Here is a 21,923-nt window from a genome sequence, read left to right as displayed (position 1 = left end):
GGGATTTCTCAAAGCCTGGACTCTGCAAACAGCTGCTCTGGCCTTTAGAGATTCCATTAGAAAATTAGGAAATGCAAGGTTTTCCCTCCTTAGGTCAAGCCAGAATGAAACCTTCCCATTTGTCCCAGCAAAACAGGTTTGGTTTTGTTTTTATTTCCTTAAGTGGAGTCAGTGAAAACATCTTGTTCTCCCCAAAATAAAACATTGCTGGGCTTGCAAATGCATCTTTGAAGGCTCTTGTGGTCCCCTGCTTTTCTTAATTAAAGGCAGGCAGATCTCAACTGGGAAATGCCACAGCTCAATAAAAGGCAAAGCGTTTAATTTCAAGCATATCTCAAACAAAGCTGCAGCTTTTCATCCCCAAAATACTCCTTTTGGTTTTGCTTCAAGTTGTAAATAATTTCAAAGGACCCAAAATAACTTTTATTTTCCCCACAACAAATGTTTCATCCTGATTTCAGCTCGCCAAGCTCCCAGTGATTGGAGCCAGACTCTTCCCAGAGGTGCCCAGTGTGTGGACAAGAGGCCAGTGGAGGAGTGGAGACCCAGAAATTCCCTTTAAAGACAGGACAAATATTACCTTTTTTTTTTTAATTTTATATTTTAATTTTAAAAATTTGGTAATTTATATTTTAATTTTTAAACATATATATTCTATATTTTATTTTTTTCATTTTATAGTTTGTATTTTATTTTTGAAATTTTATATTTTATATTGTATATCATTTAATTATATATTAAATGTATAATAATTAAATACATTAATAATTAAATATTAAATATATAATGAAATAACATATATTATATATTGTTTGATTATTTATTATTATATAATAATTTAAATTATTTATATTATATGCTTTAATTTTTTAAAATATATTTTTTAAATTTTTATATTTTTATATTTTAATTTGTATATTTTCATATTTTGATTTTAAAATATATGTTTTATCTTTTAATTTTTAAAATTTTTTATTTTAAATTTTATATTTTATATTCATTTAAGGGTGGCCAAACGCTGAAGCAGATTGGGCAGGGCAGTTGTGGAGTTTCCATCCTTGGTGAGAATCAACTCCTGACCTGGAGAACCTGGAGGAGAGAGCCCAAGGAAGATCTTGAGGTTCAACAGGAACCTCCCAGGTCCCAAAGGGCTCCAGGAGAGCTGGGGAGGGATTTGGGATGCGGGATGGAGGGACAGGGCCCGGAGGGCAGGGCTGGGTGGGATATTGGGGAGGAATTCCTGGCTGGGGAGGAATTCCCAGACTCAGGTTTTGGGTAAATTCACAATTCCTGCTTTTCCTTTGGAGAAAATCCCGCTGGAATTCTTTCCGTGCCTCCATCTCCTGGTGCGCGGGGACCTCTGCAGGTCCGAGCTGTGCATGGCTGGGAGGGATCCGGGGAAGGATCCAGGGAAAGGAGAAATCCACAGGGAGGGATCCACAAGGAAGGATCCATGGAAGGGAGGGATCCACAAGGAGGGATCCACAGGGAGGGATCCATGGGAGGGAGGGATCCATGGAAAGGAGAAATCCACAGGGAGGGATCCACAGGGAGGGATCCACAATGAAGGATCCATGGAAGGGAGGGATCCGTGGAAAGGAGGGATCCACAGGGAGGGATCCACGGGAGGGAGGGATCCATGGAAGGGATGGATCTGTGGAAAGGAGGGATCCACAAGGAGGGATCCACAAGGAGGGATCCACAAGGAGGGATCCATGGAAGGGATGGATCCGTGGAAAGGAGGGACCCACAGGGATGGAGCTATGGCAGGGAGGGATCCATGGCAGAGATGGAGCTACAGCAGGGAATGATGCCCCCAAATCCCAAACCCCACATCCCAGGGTATTTTTCTCAGGAAATGATGCCCCCAAATCCCAGGGTATTTTTCTCAGGGAATGATGCCCCCAAATCCCAAACCCCACATCCCAGGGCATTTTTCTCAGGGAATGATGCCCCCAAATCCCAAACCCCACATCCCAGGGCATTTTTCTCAGGGAATGATGCCCCCAAATCCCAAACCCCACATCCCAGGGCATTTTTCTCAGGGAATGATGCCCCCAAATCCCAAACCCCACATCCCAGGGTATTTTTCTCAGGGAATGATGCCCCCAAAACCCAAACCCCACATCCCAGGGTATTTTTCTCAGGGAATGATGCCCCCAAATCCCAAACCCCACATCCCAGGGTATTTTTCTCAGGGAATGATGCCCCCAAACCCCACATCCCAGGGTATTTTTCTCAGGGAATGATGCCCCCAAATCCCAAACCCCACATCCCAGGGTATTTTTCTCAGGGCATTATGCACCCAAACCCCACATCCCAGGGCACTTTCCCCTTCTCAGAGATGCCCCGCAGACCCCTCGGTGCCCTCCTGCAGGAGCAGCCCTGCCCCCTGGCACCCCCTGTGCCAGCGCTGGCAGCTCCACCCGCCCAGCCGGGCACGGGTTCGGAGCCTGGCAGCCGATTGGGGCGGCGCTGGCACGGGGAGGGCTCCGGGGCTGTCCCTCCCCTCCTGCAGAGCAGGGAATTAATTCGCTGATTTAGGGGAGCGCAGGCTCCGCCAGCTGCGGGCGGAAAACCATCACCGAATCCCAAAAACCATCAGCAAATCCCAAAACCCGTCAGGAAATCCCCAAAACCATCGCGAAATTCCCAAAAACCATCACCAAAATCTCACCAAATCCCAAAAAAACCATCACCGAATCCCAAAAGCCATCACCGCATCCCAAAATCCACCAGGAAATCCCGCGGAGGCGTTCGGGGGAGCAGCAGCAGCCATGGAGGAGCAGCAATAACGCCCTGAGCCCGTCCCTATTTCCGAGCCGAACCGCAGAGCAGCGGCTGCTGCGGGGAAAACCGACCTGGATGCATCCGCACGCTGCTCCATCCTCATCCTCCTCATCCCCGCCGCCATCCGCGGGCCGCACCTGCTGAGCCGCGTCCAGCGGGAGGAGGAATGCGGAGCTGGCGGGGAGGAAGGCTCGGGCTCGCCTTTGTTCCCCTCTGAGCAGCGGCAGCGGTGAGTACGGGGCGGATGGATGGATGGATGGATGGATGGATGGATGGATGGATGGATGGATGGATGGATGGATGGATGGATGGATGGATGCTGCTGCCGCCGCCTCCAGCCGGGATTTCTCCTTCCCTTCTCCTTTTCTCCTTCTTTTCTCCTTCCCTCCTCCTCCCTCGGTCCCTCCATGATGCCCGCGGGGCTGGCACGGAGCAGCTGCCGCCGGCCAGGGGGAGGAAATCGGGATTTTCCAGAGCCTGGAGGTGTCTGGGGTAGGGAAGGGCAGGGATGGAGCCAGACAGGGCCAGGGGCTCGCTGGGATGGGCGGGAATGCCAGCCTGGAATGCCAATCTGGGAATGTCGATCTGGGAATGTCGGTATGGGAATGGCAATCTGGGAATGCCAGTCTGGGAGTGTCAGTCCTGGGAATGTCAATCCTGGAATGCCAGTCCTGGAATGTCGATCTGGGGATGCCAATCTGGGAGTGCCAGTCGGGGAATGCCAGTCCTGGGAATGCCAATCTGGGAATGGCAATCTTGGAATGCCAATCCTGGAATGCCGATCTGGGAGTGCCAGTCCTGGGAGTGCCAATCCCAGGAATGCCAATCCTGGAATGCCAGTCCTGGCAATGTCAATCTGGGAATGCCAATCCCAGAAATGCCAATCCTGGAATGTCAATCCTGGGGTGCCAATCTAGGAATGCCAGTCTGGAATGCCAATCTGGAATGCCAATCCTGGGAATGTCAATCTGGGAATGCCAATCCTTAAATGCCAATCTGGGAATGTCAATCTGGGAATGCCAATCTGGGAATGCCAATCCTGGGAATGTCAATCTGGAATGCCAATCTGGGAATGTCAATCTGGGAATGCCAATCCTTAAATGCCAATCTGGGAATGCCAATCTGGGAATGCCAATCCTGGGAATGCCAATCTGGAATGCCAGTCTGGGAATGCCCCAGGGCAGCCCAGGGCAGCTCAGCCTCCCCTCATCTCCTCTCCCTCAGCACAGAGGGGTTGAGGAGCAGATTGGTGCTGGATGAGACACAAGAATGGGAACCCTGTGGGTGTCAGGGGGAGCAGCTGGGGCCCAAACCAACCCACACCCGACCCTCACCTCCTGCTTGTGCCCCAAAACGTGCCCAGAGTGCAGAATTTCTGCTTTTCCCAACCAATCCCCTCTCACCCTGCCCTCCCAAGGGGCGTGGGTGCCCCATCCATGCCAACCTCTGTGCCTCCCCTCTGCAGCCTGAGCCCCTCCTGGGGGATCTGCTGGCTCCAGCCCCCCGAGAGCCATGGGCACCACGGAGGCCACGCTGAGGATGGAGAACGTGGATGTGAAGGAGGAGTGGCAGGACGAGGACTTCCCCAGGTGTGTTCCCCAAAACAAACAAAACAAAACCAGAATCATTTTAATTATTTTTTTTTACCCTGTGAGAGACCATCAGAGTGGGAGGGTCCATGCCAAGGCCTCAGAGGCAACAGGAGCCTGAACTCCAACAGGGGCTCAGAATTTTTGGGGCTGCTCTGAGCGCATCAAAAATCTGGGGATGTTTTTGGCATCTCTGGGTAGGCATGGGAAGGAGCTGGGTGTGGGGCACAGGGAGATTGGGATGGATAGAGGGATCCACAGAGAGATGGATGCACGTGGGAGTGCATTTATGGATTTATGGGCTCCTTCCCAGGCTCTGAACCCAGCGGAATCCCAAACACAGCAGCGCTGCTGTGCCAGGATCCCTGCATCCAATGGGTGCCAGCCCTGTGGGGCTGACAGGAGGTGCCAAAGTGGCACCATCCACCTCCAGATGGGCTCCAGCAGCTGCACAGGGGTGCCAAGCCCATCCCAGAACCCATCCCCGAGTGCCTGAATCCCCAGCACATTCCCACCCCCATTCCCAGCTCGTTCCCACTCCCAGGCTGCCGGGGCAGGGCTGGATTCTCCCTCTCTGGGGGCATTCCAGGGACATCCCAAACCCACCGGGTGTGGATTTTCCTTCTCCAGACATCCCAAACCCATCGGGTGTGGATTCCCGTGCTCCAGGGACATCCCAAATCCACTGGGTGTGAATTCTCCCTTTCCAGACATCCCAAACCCACCGGCTGTGGATTCTCCCTCTCCATGGACATTCCAGGGACATCCCAAACCCACTGGATTTGGGATTCTCCCTCTCATGGACATCTCAAACCCACCGGGTCTGGATTCCCCTGATCCCAAACCCACCGGGTGTGGATTCTCCCTCTCAGGGACATCCCAAACCCACCGGGTGTGGATTCCCCTGATCCCAAACCCACCGGGTGTGGATTTTCCTTCTCCAGACATCCCAAACCCACTGGGTGTGGATTCCCCTGATCCCAAACCCACCAGGTGTGGATTCTCCCTCTCCAGACATCCCAATCCCACCAGGTGTGGATTCCCCTGCTCCAGGTGGCCCTGCCTGGGCAGCAGGAGTGACACTGAGGGGATTTCTCAGCTCCCTTCCAACGCTGCCCATTCTTGGATCTGGAGCCCCCGCAGGTGCCCGGGGGCTCTCAGGGCTGGCCCAGCCCCTGCAGCTGCAGGCTCAGAGCCCCAGCAATGCCAGGCACAGAGAAAGGGGCTCCTGTTCCCCCGGGATGAGCCTGGCTCTGTTCCTGGCAGCCCCAGCTGCGGGCCCTGTGAGCCCCTCTGTGCTGCAGCCCACAGCACGGCGTTTGTCCTTCCCTCCTCCCCAGCCCCAGAGAGGATAAAATTCCCTCTGAGAGCTGCTGGATCCCTGCCAGCCCCGGGGTTTAATGGAGGGAAAGGAGAGAGAAGTGTGGGAAAGAAAGGGATGGATGGATGGATGGATGGATGGATGGATGGATGGATGGATGGGGAATGGATGGATGGGGAATGGATGGAGGGATGGATGGATGGATGATGGATGGATGGATGGATGGGGAATGGATGGATGATGGATGGATGGATGGATGGATGGATGGATGGATGATGGATGGATGATGATGGATGGATGGATGGATGGATGGGATGGATGGATGGATGGATGGATGGATGGATGGATGGATGGATGGGGAATGATGATGGATGGATGGATGGATGATGGATGGATGATGGATGATGGATGGATGGGATGGATGGATGGATGGATGGATGGATGATGGATGGATGGATGGATGGATGAGGATGGATGGATGGATGGATGATGGATGATGGGTGGATGATGATGGATGATGGATGGATGGATGATGGATGGTGATGGATGGATGGGATGGATGATGGATGGATGGATGGATGGGATGGATGGATGGATGGATGGATGGATGGATGGATGGATGGATGGATGGATGGATGGAGGGACAGGAATCGTGGGATGGTTTGGGTTGGAAGCTGCCTTAAAACTCCTCTCCCTCCCAAAGTGGGGATTCCTTCCAGCAGACCAGGCTGCTCAGAGAACAGAGACAGGAAATGAAGGTGTAGGAAGGAAAAGATCATCCCAGAGCTCCCTAAAATACCCGGGATAAAGCTGCTCTGGCTCTGGGGCACCTCGGGAACAGCCCAGGCACCACCAGTCCCACTCTGCCCATGCAGCAGCAAACTCCAGGCCCAGCATTCCATGGAAATCCCTCCTGGAAAGCTCCCGGCACCCCCAAACCCGGGAAAACGCCCTGGGAATGAACCCCGGGAAAGGCAGAGGGATGGGAGAGGGGAGGGATGAGGCCGGAGCCCTGGGAGGAGCCTCCTCCGGAGGGATTGAGCAGGAACGACGCGAGACAGAGCCCAAACAGCCCCAGGCAAAGCAGGGAAAGCCAGCTGGGTTCTACCGGCAATGAAAATAAATAAATTGTCCTTTTCCAGCCGCTTCCCCGCTGGAAGCGTTGCAATAATAGGGCAGGAGCTGCTGCATGTGGGACAGCCGCTCTCCAGCAGCTGATTTGCTGCAGAGCTATTTTTGCCTGCCTGCCATTAGCCAGTCTTGCCCCGAAAAAAAAAAAAAAGGAAAAGAAAAGAAAAGCCACATCCTAGACAGAGATCTGGGCCGAGAAAACAGAAAAACAGAATCCAGGCGCTGCTTGAGGGCCGGGGCCGACATTCGCGGCGTTTCTGGGAGGCCGAACCGCGGCAGCTGCTCCGAGGAGGAGCCGGGAGCGGAGCGGGCGATCCTCGGTGCTGCCCCGGCTCCGATCCCGGCCCGGCTCGGGCGGCCCGGGGCGGGGATGCCGTGACCGAGACGCGGGCGGCGCGGAGCGGGAGCATGCTCACTCCTGCATCCCTTCCTGCATCCCTTCCTGCATCCCTTCCTGCATCCATCGCTGCATCCATCCCTGCATCCGTTCTTGCATCTATTCCTGGATCTATTCCTGCATCTACCCTTGCATCCATCGCTGCAACTGTCCTGTATGCATTCCTGGATCCATCACTGCATCCATTCCTGGATCTAACCCTGAATCTATTCCCTGCATCCATCACTGCATTCATTCCTGCATCTATTCCTGGATCCATTCCTGCATCCATTCTTGGATCTATTCCCTGCATCTAATCCTGCATCTAATTCTGCATCTCTTCCCTGCATCCATCCCTGCATCCCTCCCCTCATCCCTCCCTGCATCCATTCCTGGATCTTTTCCTGCATCCCTCCCTCATCCCGCGGTCCCGCTCTGTCCCTGCGGGCCGGGGCTGGCCCAGGGCCCCGAGCAGAGCCCCGGCTCTCCCCGAATTTGTCCCGGGGGCTTTGGAGGCAGGAGGAGCCGCGGGAGGAGGCAGCGATCGCCCCGCAGCAGCCTCGGGGAAGGTGAGCGCGGCTTTTCCTGCCCTCGGCCCGCCCGAGCCGAGCTCGGTGTGAGCAGCACGTACTCAGCTCCCCTCCCTTCTCCTCCCCATCTGGATGCTGTGTCACCAAACCGTGCCAGGCGCCAAATCCCGGGACAAACCGCGCCAGGCCCGGGTGGGCACGGGCAGGGGGAGCCGAGGGGGGCTCGGGGGGTTTTTCCTTCAGCTCCGGAGGGTCCTGCACGTGCCTTTGATGGGGGGCTGAGCCCTCATGAATATGCAGTGACCGGCAGCCGGGGATTAGCCCTTAATCTGCATATTGATGGGGTTTAATTTGCCTGGTGGCCGCGGTGTCATGGAAAGGAGCTGGGACAGAGCTGGGCTGGATCCTGTCCCCGCTGTCACCTCCCTCCTTTGCTGTGTGGCAGGGCCGTCGGGCTGCTGGACAGCGACTCTGCTCAGGCTCATCATCCTCATCCTCATCATCCTCATCCTCATCCTCATCCTCATCCTCATCCTCATCCCCATCCTCATCCTCATCCTCATCCCCATCCCCATCCTCATACTCCTCATTCCCATCCTCATCCTCATCCATCACACTCATCCCCATCCCCATCCTCATCCTCATCCCCATCCTCATCCTCATCCTCATCCTCCTCATCCCCATCCTCATCATCATCATCATCCCCATCCCCATCCTCCCCTTTCCCTGTCCCAGGGATTTTGCAGCTCCTCCCTGGCCAGGGGAAAGTGGGGTTTTAAACAGAGATTTGAGAGCATGGACTGGTGGAGTTGGTGGGGTTTGGTGAGGAAATGTCAAACACAGATAATTCCAGGGGGCAGAACAAATCCCAGCTCCAACTGAGGGGAAAATCACCCAGGGTGAGGCTCAGGCACAGCAAAGGTTCCTGGGCAGAGTTCAGACCCAAATTCCCACTTTTCCCACCCAGATCGGGGCAGCAGCAGCTCCAGCAGCTGCCCAGGGGTGCCAGCCGTGCCCTGGGCGTTGATTTTAGCAAGGAAAACTTTCCAATCCGTTGATGCCTCCAGCTGGAGGGGCCCAGATTTGAGCTGGGAGGGCGCAGGAGCTGAGCAGGAGAGGCTGCAAACCCCAGGAAAGGAGGGGCGGCCCCAAAATAGGGGCTGGATGCTGATGCCTGGATTTTAGCATGGATTGAACCCAATTCCAACCCCCAGCAGGGGCTGGGAGTGACCCAGGGGGAACTGAGGTGACAATTTGGGGTCGTGGGTCCCAAACAGAGCCAGCACCAAGGAGCTCCTGGGGAAGGAGGTTGTGGGTAAAGCTGTGATGGATTGGGGTGAAAACATCGCTGCCTGTGTGCTGTGTCCATCCCAGAGCCCTGCCCGGGAATGGGGACACAGCCCCGGGGTGCCCTAATTAGGGGCTGCCCTAATGAGGAGCCCCAGGGCCTGGCGCTGCCCCTCGGAGCAGAACACAGGGAAGGAGAACGCTGCCAAGGCCAGCATTTGTTCCCTGCTGGATTTTTCACCCCTTGGGATGGTCAGGAGGTCAGTGGGGATTGCAGAGCAGCCAGGAGGGAAGCCCAGACCCTCAGGGTGACAATGAAGGGGCAGAGCTGGGGTTGGGTTTTTCCCTGCTGCCTCCATTCCCTCAGGATGATTTTCCCCTAAATTTCCCCTGCTCTCTGCTGTGCTTTTGTCCTGCAGGCCTCTCCCAGAAGAGACAGGGATGGAGTCTCTGGGGAGCCCCACGGAGGACGAGACCACGTCCTGTAAGTACCAAATTCTGCAAGCCCAGGGGAGCTGCCAGGCAGGGAGAAAACCTTGGATTCTCCACCACAAAAAAAAATAAAAATTCTCACGTGGGAGAGGGAACCAGCAGGGATTTGAAGTTGTTCATCCATCCTGAGGATTTGGGGGAGGAAATTGGGATCTCAGGGGTGTGGGCATTCCCATCCCAGTGCCTCCCAGTGGCACCCAGCACCCTGAGGGCTCCAGCTCCATGTTCCAGCAGGAATTATCCTTGAGGATGCCTTGCTCTGTGCCTCCAGAATGTGTTGGAATGCCAGGCTCTTTCTTGTTCTAAGGCCAGGAGGAATAAACCTCAGGAGACCTTTATGAAATCTCACTCCAGAGTGAGACTTCAATATTATCTTTATTTATTGCAAAATTACGAGATGTGAGCTCTCTCTAACATGTTGAGAAAGTGAGCTAAAATGGGGTTTATCCAAGGCTATTTAAGTCTTAATTCTTTAATGATTGATATCTATATTATTTATATACAGTTGATATCTATATTATATAGATATATATTTATAACAGTTGATATCTATATTATTTATATTTATAGTTGATATCTCTATTATTTATATTTATAGTTGATATCTCTATTATTTATGCTTCTAACTCAATTATGATTACTGGAAACCTGCAGCACAGACATAATTAGAGAAAACTGAAGAAGAAGGAAGAAGAAAGTGTAAAAATGACAATTAACCTACCCAACATTTTCTACCTTGGTTTCTATGTATTACTGTGCACTAAAGCCCCAAATCTAAGGGTTGTTTTACCTTGTGAGATCACACAGCACTGCCCAAACCCCACACACCCTGCCAATTCTGTTTTCCTCTGAACTCCAGCTCCCCCCAACACCCTGAACTTCAACGGGGCCCATCGGAAGAGGAAGACCCTGGTGGCACCCGAGATCAACATTTCCCTGGACCAGAGCGAGGGCTCCATCCTCTCTGACGATTTCCTGGACACCCCAGACGACCTGGACATCAACGTGGACGACATTGAGACCCCTGACGAGACAGATTCCCTCGAGTTCCTGGGCAACGGCAACGAGCTGGAATGGGAAGGTCAAAAAACATCATTTTTCAAAGTTATTACGACTGTGTGTTAGTAAAATAAAATTATGGATATATTCATAATAAAATAAAATTTAAATGATTAATAAATCGGCCCCAAAATAAATAAAAATAATGAATAAATTGGCCCAGGTCAAGGCTGGAGGCAACGAGCTGGAATGGGAAGGTCAAAAAACATCATTTTTCAAAGTTATTACGACTGTGTGTTAGTAAAATAAAATTATGGATATATTCATAATAAAATAAAATTTAAATGATTAATAAATCGGCCCCAAAATAAATAAAAATAATGAATAAATTGGGCCGGAAGGTCAAGGCTGAACAACCCTGGTTCTGGCTGAGCATTTCAGGGTTGGCTGGTTTGTTTAGCCTCCAGGTGTTAAAGGGTGTTTGTTTAGATTTAAATTTATTGTTATAAATTATAAATAAATTTAAATTAATATAATAAATTGGCCCAAAAATAAAAATTATAAATAAATTGGCCCAATTTATATTATATGGTAGAAATAACTTTAAAATCTCCCTCTGATAAGCAGAGGGAGATTTTAAAGTTATTTCTATAATATTTGGGCAGCAGAGCAAGGTTAAAACCTGTAGGACTGTACCCTCTTCTGAATGGTTAGGCCAATTTATACAGCATCATTTTTCGAAGTTATTGCAACTGTGTGTTAGTAAAATAAAATTATGAATATATTCATGATTAAATAAAATAAAAATGATGAATAAATTGGGCCAAAAATAAAAATAATGAATAAATTGGCCCAGATCAAGGTGAAACCCCATCAGAGCATCATCCCTGAGCGTCCTGGGTTGACAAGAAAGTGAATTTTTTGGGAGCCCCATTGGGAACCGGCGTTCCCAAAGCTCTCCCCAATTCCTCCTCAAGGCAAGAGCCCTTTGTGCCTTTCCCAGATGACACCCCGGTGGCCACGGCCAAGAACATGCCAGGGGACAGCGCGGACCTGTTTGGGGACGGGGGCACCGAGGATGGCAGTGCCACCAACGGGCGCCTCTGGAGAACCGTCATCATCGGCGAGCAGGAGCACAGGATCGACCTGCAGATGATCAAACCCTACATGAGGGTGGTGACGCACGGAGGTGAGCCCAACCCCTCTGTCCCTCTGTCCCTCTGTCCCTCTGTCTGTCCCACCAAGGCTGGCTGGGCTCTGTTTGGGGGGGAAAATTTGGCGTTTTTTGGTAGAGAAGCACCGAAGCGCTCAGATGTAGCTAAAAACGTTTAGCGATTGTAGAATTATCATCTGGAGGGATTGTGCCAGTCCCTGGGATGCTCCAGGGGCCACACATGTGCAGTCAGGTTTGTTTCCAAAATCCAAGCAAAGCCAAGGGGCAATCCAGCTTTAAAAACCCAAAATCCATTCTCTGAACCCCAAACCCAGGAGGAAATCTCACAGTGGAAAATATCTGAAGAGAGAAACGCTCACCTGGAGCTGAGCAGAGACACAAAAACCACCCCAGGGCCAAATTTCAGCGCTGTTTTCCCCTCAGCTGTCCCGTTTTTCCCTGGAAAGTGTCACTTTGGTGGTTTTTTTGGGCAGGATACTACGGAGAAGGTCTGAACGCCATCATCGTCTTTGCTGCCTGCTACCTCCCCGACAGCAACCTGGCAGATTATCACTACATCATGGAGAACCTCTTCCTGTGAGTGCCCGGGAGGGACAGCAGCCTGGGGGAGCTCTGCTTGTGGGTTTGTCTGGGTTGGGATTGAAGGAACTTGAGACAGGAATTGGTGTTTGGGCTCAGGTGTTTGTTATTTCTTAGCAGTGAAACAGTCTCTGTACCGTGAGTTGGGCAGCAAGGCACAAAATGGCCAACAATCTCTTGGTACAAGAGATTTTAAGACTAAACCATCCAATTAAGAGCTGACACCGAGATTATTTTCCCTTTTAACCCAATAACTGATCCCAATGTGGATTTTTCCACCCAATGACAAAATGCCACCCAAACCCAAGAAGAAGAAACCCAGGACAACACCCTGTGCCCTCCATCTTGCTCCCATCCACAACACACTAAAAACCCCAAAACCTCAATTTCTCACCAAGTGATCCACCTACACCACCGTCTATAATCCATTTCACACTTTTGTGGATTATATTTTGAAGTTTGGGAAATTTTCTCCATGGATGAGGGTCAAAGACAGCGCTGCCCTGAGGGTCAGGGCACCCCAGAGCAGACAGAGGAATATTCCTGGTGCTCTGGGTTTGCACACAGCAGCTTCCCTGGAATTTCAGCTGGGAGCAGGCTGGGTGCAAGCCCAGCCTTGCCAGGGAGTGCTGGGACACTGGTGGGACGTTGGTGGGACATTGGTGGGACACTGGTGGGACACTGGTGGGACATTGGTGGGACATTGGTGGGACATTGGTGAGATGTTGGTGGGACACTGGTGGGACATTGGTGGGACGTTGGTGGGACACTGGTGGGACACTGGTGGGACGTTGGTGGGACATTGGTGGGACGTTGGTGGGACATTGGTGGGACATTGGTGGGACATTGGTGGGACGTTGGTGGGACATTGGTGGGACACTGGTGGGACACTGGTGGGACGTTGGTGGGACATTGGTGGGACGTTGGTGGGACATTGGTGGGACATTGGTGGGACACTGGTGGGACGTTGGTGGGACGTTGGTGGGACATTGGTGGGACACTGGTGGGACATTGGTGGGACGTTGGTGGGACATTGGTGGGACATTGGTGGGACATTGGTGGGACATTGGTGGGACACTGGTGGGACACTGGTGGGACGTTGGTGGGACATTGGTGGGACACTGGTGGGACACTGGTGGGACGTTGGTGGGACATTGGTGGGACATTGGTGGGACACTGGTGGGACATTGGTGGGACGTTGGTGGGACATTGGTGGGACGTTGGTGGGACACTGGTGGGACATTGGTGGGATATTGGTGGGACAGTGGTGGGACATTGGTGGCACAATGGGCACAGTTCCGAGTCCAACAAGGCCAAGAATTCAAATATTGCAGGAATTATGGCCAGGATGGACTCATTGTACCCAGGCTGGGACAGTCCCTGCTGAGCAGGGCACAAAGTTCTGACCCCCTGAGGGACACCCAGGCCACCAAAGCTGCTCCCAGCCCTGCCAAGAGAGGCTCTGGAGCTGTTCCAGGGTGGCACAGGGGGCACTTGCAGAAATCTCGAGGGTGTTTTTGGGGTCTCACCGGGCTCCTCTCGGTGCCCCCCGGCAGGTATGTGATCAGCAGCCTGGAGCTGCTGGTGGCTGAGGATTACATGATCGTGTACCTGAACGGGGCCACGCCGCGCCGGAGGATGCCAGGCCTGGGCTGGCTCAAGAAGTGCTACCAGATGATCGACAGAAGGTGAGGAACCTGCTCCTGGGGCCTCTCCAGAGGAAAATCAGAGGCTGCTTGTGAGCCCTGGTGTTCACAGGTTGAGGGAAGAGACGAGGATCTGACTCTGTGTTTCAAAAGGCTTGATTTATTATTTTATGATATATATTACATTAAATCTATACTAAAAGAATAGAAGAAAAGGTTCTCATCAGAAGGCTAGCTAAGAATAGAAAAAAAAATTGAATTAATAACTTGGACAGAGTCCAAGCCAGCTGACTGTGATTGGCCATTAATTAGAAACAACCACATGAGACCAATCACAAATGCACCTGTTGCATCCCACAGCAGCAGATAACCATTGTTTCCATTTTGTTCCTGAGGCCTCTCAGCTTTTCAGGAAGAAAAATCCTAAGGAAAGGAAAGGATTTTTCATAAAAGTTGTCTGCCACAGCTGTTCCCCAACAGGAATGAGTCTGATCCAGTCCCACATTCCTTACACCTGCCAGGTGCTGGAATGGACCTCAGAAATCACCACAGTGCCCTCCCCTTGGGCAGGGACAGCTCCCACCACCCCAGGCTGCTCCCAGCCCTGTCCAGGAGTATTTTAATTTATAATGAGATTTCCAGAGCAGAGCTGGGATGAGCTTCCCAAGGGTTTAACCTGGGCAGCCCCTGCTGGAGCCCAGCACAGCACAGGGCAGCTCAGGAAACGTCCCTGGGATGTGACTCTGTCCCCTGACCTGTCCCCAGGCTGAGGAAGAACCTCAAGGCCCTGATCATCGTGCACCCCTCGTGGTTCATCAGGACTGTCCTGGCCATCTCCAGGCCCTTCATCAGGTGGGCAAGGAGCCCCCGGCTCAGCAGGTGTGGGGTGGGAGTGTGGAATCACAGAGTGATGGAGCAGCCTCGGTTTGAGGGGTCCACAGGGATCATCCAGCCCAGCCCCTGGCCCTGCACAGGCACCCAACAACCCCAACCAACAGTCCCAAGGTGTCCAAAGGCTCCTGGAGCTCTGGCAGGGCTGGGATGGGGCCATTCCCTGGGGAATTCAGCGCTCACCACCCTCAGGGGGAAGAACCTGTCCCTGATCTCCATCCCAAACCCCTGAACCTTTCCCTGATCTCCATCCCAAACCCCAGAACGTTTCCCTGATCTCCATCTCAAATCCATGAGCCTTTCCTCAATCTCCATCCCAAATCTCTGAACCTTTCCTCATGTCCATCCCAGAACCTTTCCCTGATCTCCATCCCTGAACCTTTCCCTCATCTCCATCCCAAACCCCAGAACCTTTCCCCAATCTCCATCCCAAATCCCAGAATCTTTCCCTGATCTCCATCCCAAAGCCAGAACCTTTTCCTGATCTCCAGCACCTTTCCCTGATCTCCATCCCAAATCCCAGAACCTTTCTCTGATTTCCCTCCCAAACCCCTGAACCTTTCCCTGACCTCCATCCCAGAATCTTTCCCTGATCTCCATCCCAAACCCCAGAACCTTTCCCTGATCTCCATCTCAAATCCATGAACCTTTCCTCAATCTCCATCCAAATCCCTGAACCTTTCCCCAATCTCCATCCCAATCCCAGAATCTTTCCCTGATCTCCATCCCAAAGCCAGAACCTTTCCTGATCCCCAGCACCTTCCCTGATCTCATCCCAACCCCAGAACCTTTCCCTGATCTCCATCCCAAATCCATGAGCCTTTCCTCATCTCCATCCAAATCCCTGAACCTTTCCTCATGTCCATCCCAGAACCTTTCCCTGATCTCCATCCCTGAACCTTTCCTTGATCTCCATCCAAACCCAGAACCTTTCCCTGATCTCCATCCCAAAGCCAGAATCTTTCCCTGATCTCCATCCCAAAGCCAGAACCTTTTCCTGATCTCCATCCCAGAACCTTTCCCTGATCTCCATCCCAAACCTCTGAACCTTCCTCTGATTTCCTCCCAATCCCTGAACCTTTCCCTGATCTCCATCCCAAATCCCAGAACCTTTCTCTGATTTCCCTCCCAAATCCCTGAACCTTTCCCTGACCTCCATCCCAGAACCTTTTCCTGATCTCCATCCCAAACCCCTGAACCTTTCCCTGATCTCCATCCCACTCCTGGCCCAGCCCCAGCCATTCCCTGTGTTTTAATCCCACAAATCACATTTCAAGCTCACCCTCAGCCAGGGGTGACCAGGGTGGAGCTGCCCCTTGTCCTGCACCCCTCAGACCCCCCAGTGCCACCTGCAGAGGTGTTTTTGGAGCCCCTGGGGTGGCAGCGCCTCTGTCTGTGTCTCTCCCTGCCAGTGTGAAGTTCATCAACAAGATCCAGTACGTGCACAGCCTGGAGGAGCTGGAGCAGCTCATCCCCATGGAGCACGTGCAGATCCCGGAGTGTGTCCTGCAGTGAGTGCCAGGGGGGCTCTGGGGGGGGACAGCCGGGGGTCCTGAGCCCAAATCCATGGATGGGGAGAGGGCAAACCTGCCCAGAGCCTGGGCAAAGCTGGCCCCAGCCAAGGAATGGCCCCAGACTGTGGCTCAGAGCTTCTGCCCCTCAGCAAACACCAAAAAATGGGGCTAAAAGGGAACAGCAGCAGCTAAAGGAGTTTTGTCTCTGTTGCAGATATGAAGAAGAGAGGATCAAGGCCAGGAAAGAAAGGTGAGAGGGATTTGGGGAGGGATGGATGAGTGGCTCCTCTCCAGGGCTCATCCATCAGCCCAGGAAGGCACTGGGGGCTCCTCCTTCCCACTGGGGATGGATTCCCAAGGGGATTTGTGCTTACAGGGCAGAGGAGAAACAAGACATGGCTGAGAGGGAAAGGTAAGGACTCTGATTTACCCTTTCCTCTGATTTACCCATTCCTCTGATTTACCCTTCTGATTTACCCTCCCCTCTGATTTACTCTCCCCTCTGATTTATCTCCTCCTCTGATTTCTCCTCTCTGATTTACCCTTCCTTTATCTGATTTAATAATTTAAATCTGATTAAATTTATCTGATTTACCCTTTCTTTTGATTTACCCTTTTCCCTGATTTCTCCTCTCCTCTGATTTACCCTCCCCTCTGATTTATCTCCTCCTCTGATTTCTCCTCTCTGATTTACCCTTTCCTCTGATTTACCCTTTCTTTTGATTTACCCTTTCCTCTGATTTCCCCTTCCTTCTTATTTACTCTTCCCTCTGATTTCTCCCCTCTGATTTACCCTTCTGATTTCTCCTCTCCTCTGATTTACCCTCCCCTCTGATTTACCCATTCCTCTGATTTACCCTTTTCTCTGATTTACCCTTCTGATTTACCCATTCCTCTGATTTACCCATTCCTCTGATTTACCCATTCCTCTGATTTCCCCTTCCTTCTTATTTACTCTTCCCTCTGATTTCTCCTCTCTGATTTACCCTTTCTTTTGATTTACCCATTCCTCTGATTTACCCTTTTCTCTGATTTACCCTTCTGATTTCTCCTCTCCTCTGATTTACCCTCCCCTCTGATTTATCTCCTCCTCTGATTTCTCCTCTCTGATTTACCCTTCCTTTATCTGATTTAATAATTTAAATCTGATTAAATTTATCTGATTTACCCTTTCTTTTGATTTACCCTTTTCCCTGATTTCTCCTCTCCTCTGATTTACCCTCCCCTCTGATTTATCTCCTCCTCTGATTTACCCTTCTGATTTCCCCTTCCCTCTGATTTCTCCTCTCTGATTTACCCTTTCTTTTGATTTACCCATTCCTCTGATTTACCCTTTTCTCTGATTTACCCTTCCTTCTTATTTACTCTTCCCTCTGATTTCTCCCCTCTGATTTACCCTTCTGATTTCTCCTCTCCTCTGATTTACCCTCCCCTCTGATTTATCTCCTCCTCTGATTTACCCTTCTGATTTACCCATTCCTCTGATTTCCCCTTCCTTCTTATTTACTCTTCCCTCTGATTTCTCCTCTCTGATTTACCCTCCCCTCTGATTTACCCTTCCTTTATCTGATTTAATAATTTAAATCTGATTAAATTTATCTGATTTACCCTTTCTTTTGATTTCCCCTTTTCCCTGATTTCCCCTTCCCTTGAAGGGTCTCTGGCCATGGGAGCAGCCCCCCAGCTTGGGAGCCCCCCTGGGATCCACCAGCCCATTCCCAGAGTGTTCAGGAGCTGATAAAGGCTGGATCTGCAGGGAAGGGAAATTCTGGAGGGGTTTGGAAGATAAAATCCTTCACCAGGATAACGTGGCTCTGGTCCTGGGCAGATCCAGCCTCTCTTCTTATTCTAATTCCTGAGGGGAACAGGGAAAGATGCCCTGGATGAGGCTGAAATATTCCTGGGGCTCAGGGCAGAGAGGGGGATATTGGTTTGTGATGGAGATTATTTATTATTTATTATTTATTATTTATTATTTATTATTTATTATTTAAGAATTTTACTATTTATTTTTTAGGATTTTTATTTTTATTTTTTTATTATTTATTATTTAGGATTTTTATTTTTATATTATTTGTTATTTGTTATTTGTTATTTGTTATTTGTTATTTGTTATTTATTATTTGCAATGTGCTGGAGATTTATTATTTATTAATTATTATTTATTATTTATTATTTATTATTTATTATTTAAGATTTTTACTATTTATTTTTTAGGATTTTTTATTTTTATATTTTTATTATTTATTATTTAGGATTTTTATTATTTATTTTTTAGGATTTTTATTTTTATATTATTTATTATTTGTTATTTGTTATTTGTTATTTGTTATTTGTTATTTGTTATTTATTATTTGCAATGTGCTGGAGATTTATTATTTATTTATTATTATTTATTATTTATTATTTATTATTTAAGATTTTTACTATTTATTTTTTAGGATTTTTTATTTTTATATTTTTATTATTTATTATTTATTATTTATTATTTATTATTTATTATTTAGGATTTTTATTATTTATTTTTTAGGATTTTTATTTTTATATTATTTATTATTTGTTATTCGTAATTTGTTATTTGTTATTTTTTATTTGTTATTTGTTATTTATTATTTGCAATGTGCTGGAGATTTATTATTTATTTATTTATTATTTATTATTTATTATTTAAGAATTTTACTATTTATTTTTTAGGATTTTTATTTTTATATTTTTATTTTTTATTATTTATTTTTTAGGATTTTTATTTTTATATTATTTATTATTTGTTATTTGTTATTTATTATTTGCAATGTGCTGGAGATTTATTATTTATTTATTATTATTTATTATTTATTATTTAAGATTTTTACTATTTATTTTTTAGGATTTTTTATTTTTATATTTTTTTTATTTATTATTTGTTATTTATTATTTGCAATGTGCTGGAGATTTATTTATTATTTATTATTTATTATTTATTATTTATTATTTATTATTTATTATTTATTTTTATCATTATTTATCATTTATTATTTATTATTTTTATTATTATTTATTATTTAAATTTTTTTTATTATTGTTCATTTATTTATTATGCGTCATGCGCTGGAGATGTGTTTATTTTTCTTTTCTCTTTGCAGCATGCCCGTGCCCCCAGCAGAGGATCAGGAGTCCAGGTTTGAGCTCTTGGCGTGCCCACCCTGTGCCATTTGTGACCCAGGGTCCCCCAGCCTGGTGCCCCTTTGTCCCCCGTGCCCACCAAAGCCAACACTGGCACCATCAGCAACCATTTCACCCAAATTCACTCATTTTTTTTGTCGATATCATGACAATAATCACATTTTTACCCTCAGTTTGTGCCTGAAAACGCCTCCTGTGATCCAGGGTCCCCCAGCCTGGTGCCACTTTGTCCCCCATGCCCACCAAAGCCAAGACTGGCACCATCAGCAACCATTTCACCCAAATTCACTCATTTTTTTTGTCGATGTCATGACAATAATCACATTTTTTACCTCAATTTGTGCCTGAAGATGCCTCCTGTGATCCAGGGTCCCCCAGCCTGGTGCCCCTTTGTCCCCCGTGCCCATGAAAGCCAAGACTGGCACCATCAGCAACCATTTCACCCAAATTCACTCATTGTTTTGTCGATATCATGACAATAATCACATTTTTAACCTCAATTTGTGCCTGAAGATGCCTCCTGTGACCCAGGGTCCCCCAGCCTGGTGCCCCTTTGTCCCCCATGCCCATGAAAGCCAACACTGGCACCATCAGTGTCACCAGCAACCATTTCACCCAAATTCACTCATTGTTTTGTCGATGTCATGACAATAATCACATTTTTTACCTCAGTTTTTGCCTGAAGATGCCTCCTGTCTGTTTTTGCAGCATGTCCTGAGTGGGAGCAGCACCGAGGATGGAGCAGAGCCTGCAGTCACCACCTCAAGGACCTCTGGGGACAAGAGTTTGCCACCACCTTCCCCAAGCCCTGTGAATCCTGGAGCTGCCTCCTCTGCCTCCAACGCCCTTTCACCTCTTGGGAATCACTTTCCTTTTTTTTAAAAAAAAAATAGAAAAGAAAAAGAAGAACAAAAACCAAACAAACCCCCCCCTCAGAAAACGAAGCAAGAGCAGCACTTTACAGCCCAGGTTCTGGTGTGTTTAGGGAATGGTCTGTGGAGAGCTTTGCACAGCGCAGATACTCACTGTGTATCCTTGGAGTAAGTCAAGAGCATCCTCCAGCCCGTGAATCTCCAGCCCAGAGAGAGAATTTATTTTGGTTTCGGTGATAAAACCTTCCCTTCACTCGCTGCTGGCCAGCACGGAGCACCCCAGGCTCCTCCAGGACACCCCAAAAGCTGAGAACAACCACGCAGGCAATGGCGAGAGCCTTCCCCTCCTTTCTCCATCTTTCTTCCAGAAGATTCCGAGTGCAGCACTGCCAGCTCCCACCGTTCCTCTGGAACTCATTGCCAGCAGGAAATCTCATGGTTTTTCCTGGTTTTTCCTGTTTTTTTCTTGATTTATCCCATCCAGGAGCATGAGGCACTCTGCAGGGATCCCACAGAACCTTCTCCTGAGGGCACACACCCCAAAAAAATGGGATTTGGAAGGAGTTTTCCAGGATACACACCCCAAAAAAAAGGGGTTTGGAAGGAGTTTTCCAGGATACACACCCCAAAAAAAAGGGGTTTGGAAGGAGTTTTCCAGGATACACACCCCAAAAAAAAGGGGTTTGGAAGGAGTTTTCCAGGATAAGGAAATTCTCCAGGCCCTGTTTTGGTCTCCACTGGACAATCACTCTCTGCTGACGCTGCTGAAGTGTTGGGAGGTTCCCTGAGGGAGGGAAATGCTCCTCCAGCACATTAAATTCCACACAAAATTCCAAATTCCAGCCTGGGATGGCCCCACGGAGGGTGCAGGAGCCCAGGGGTGCAGGTGGGACTTGGACTCTTGGGATTCGGGATTGGGACTCGTGAGGGTTCTGTGAGCAAAGGAAGGGGGGAAGGAAATGGAGAAACATTTAAAATTATTGGAAATTCCTGATTTCAGAGGCAGAGGCAGCTTGCAGGGTCCTGGGAATGTCCAAGGCCAGGCTGGGACAGTGGGAGCTGTCCCTGGATGGGATTTCAGGTCCCTCCAAATCATTTCAGGTTTTCCTGATCCCACCATCAGCTAAAACCCCTCTCAAACACCTGCAGATGAAGAATTCCCTCATTTCTTCACCGCCCCTTTCCTTCTCCAGATGAAGAATTCCCTCATTTCTTCACCGCCCCCTTCCTTCTCCAGATGAAGAATTCCCTTCTCATGGTTTCAAGGAGAATTCTGGATTTCTCCTGGAGGTGGGGATGGCTCCCCTGGACACACAAAGCTCCTTTTCTCCTCCTTTCAGTGAACAAAACCACGCTGGGTGAGCCCCTTCCTCCCCTTGGGTGCCCCAAGGAAGCACCAAAATGACTTTTTTGACCTTAATTCTCATTTGAGACGTTCTCCTCCAGGGATGGAGAGCAGAGCTCTGCGCCCACTGCGCCAGCCCAGAGGCTGAAGATGGAAAAGAAAAATAAAATTCCACATTCCATCAGAACACGATCATTATGAACCAATTATTGACAAAATATTCCA

General features: G+C 49.2%; 1 protein-coding gene across 3 annotated transcripts; it reads left to right on the top strand.

The window, feature by feature from the left end:
• Positions 1 to 2,523: 2,523 nt before the first annotated feature.
• Positions 2,524 to 21,885, top strand: ATCAY (ATCAY kinesin light chain interacting caytaxin). 3 transcript variants are annotated; one of them, XM_064734136.1, is made up of 13 exons: positions 2,524 to 3,019; positions 4,256 to 4,379; positions 9,444 to 9,508; positions 10,376 to 10,597; positions 11,519 to 11,704; positions 12,163 to 12,265; positions 13,825 to 13,956; positions 14,680 to 14,766; positions 16,218 to 16,316; positions 16,534 to 16,569; positions 16,696 to 16,731; positions 19,442 to 19,477; positions 20,190 to 21,885. In XM_064734136.1, exons 2-13 carry the CDS (start codon positions 4,303 to 4,305, stop codon positions 20,197 to 20,199), a joined length of 1,089 nt encoding a protein of 362 aa, XP_064590206.1. In that variant the 5' UTR covers positions 2,524 to 3,019; positions 4,256 to 4,302; the 3' UTR covers positions 20,200 to 21,885. The 3 variants fall into 3 exon arrangements, with proteins under 3 accessions (XP_064590206.1, XP_064590207.1, XP_064590209.1); XM_064734137.1 differs by lacking the exon at positions 4,256 to 4,379 and having other exon boundaries at positions 2,525 to 3,019; XM_064734139.1 differs by lacking the exons at positions 2,524 to 3,019; positions 4,256 to 4,379 and adding an exon at positions 7,019 to 7,776.
• Positions 21,886 to 21,923: the final 38 nt, after the last annotated feature.

The sequence above is a fragment of the Zonotrichia leucophrys genome, chromosome 28 (genome assembly GCF_028769735.1).
Source record: "Zonotrichia leucophrys gambelii isolate GWCS_2022_RI chromosome 28, RI_Zleu_2.0, whole genome shotgun sequence".
NCBI classification, from domain to species: domain Eukaryota; kingdom Metazoa; phylum Chordata; class Aves; order Passeriformes; family Passerellidae; genus Zonotrichia; species Zonotrichia leucophrys.
The sequence above is the reverse complement of the archived record's forward strand: the minus strand, read 5'-3'. Positions and strand labels throughout refer to the sequence as shown.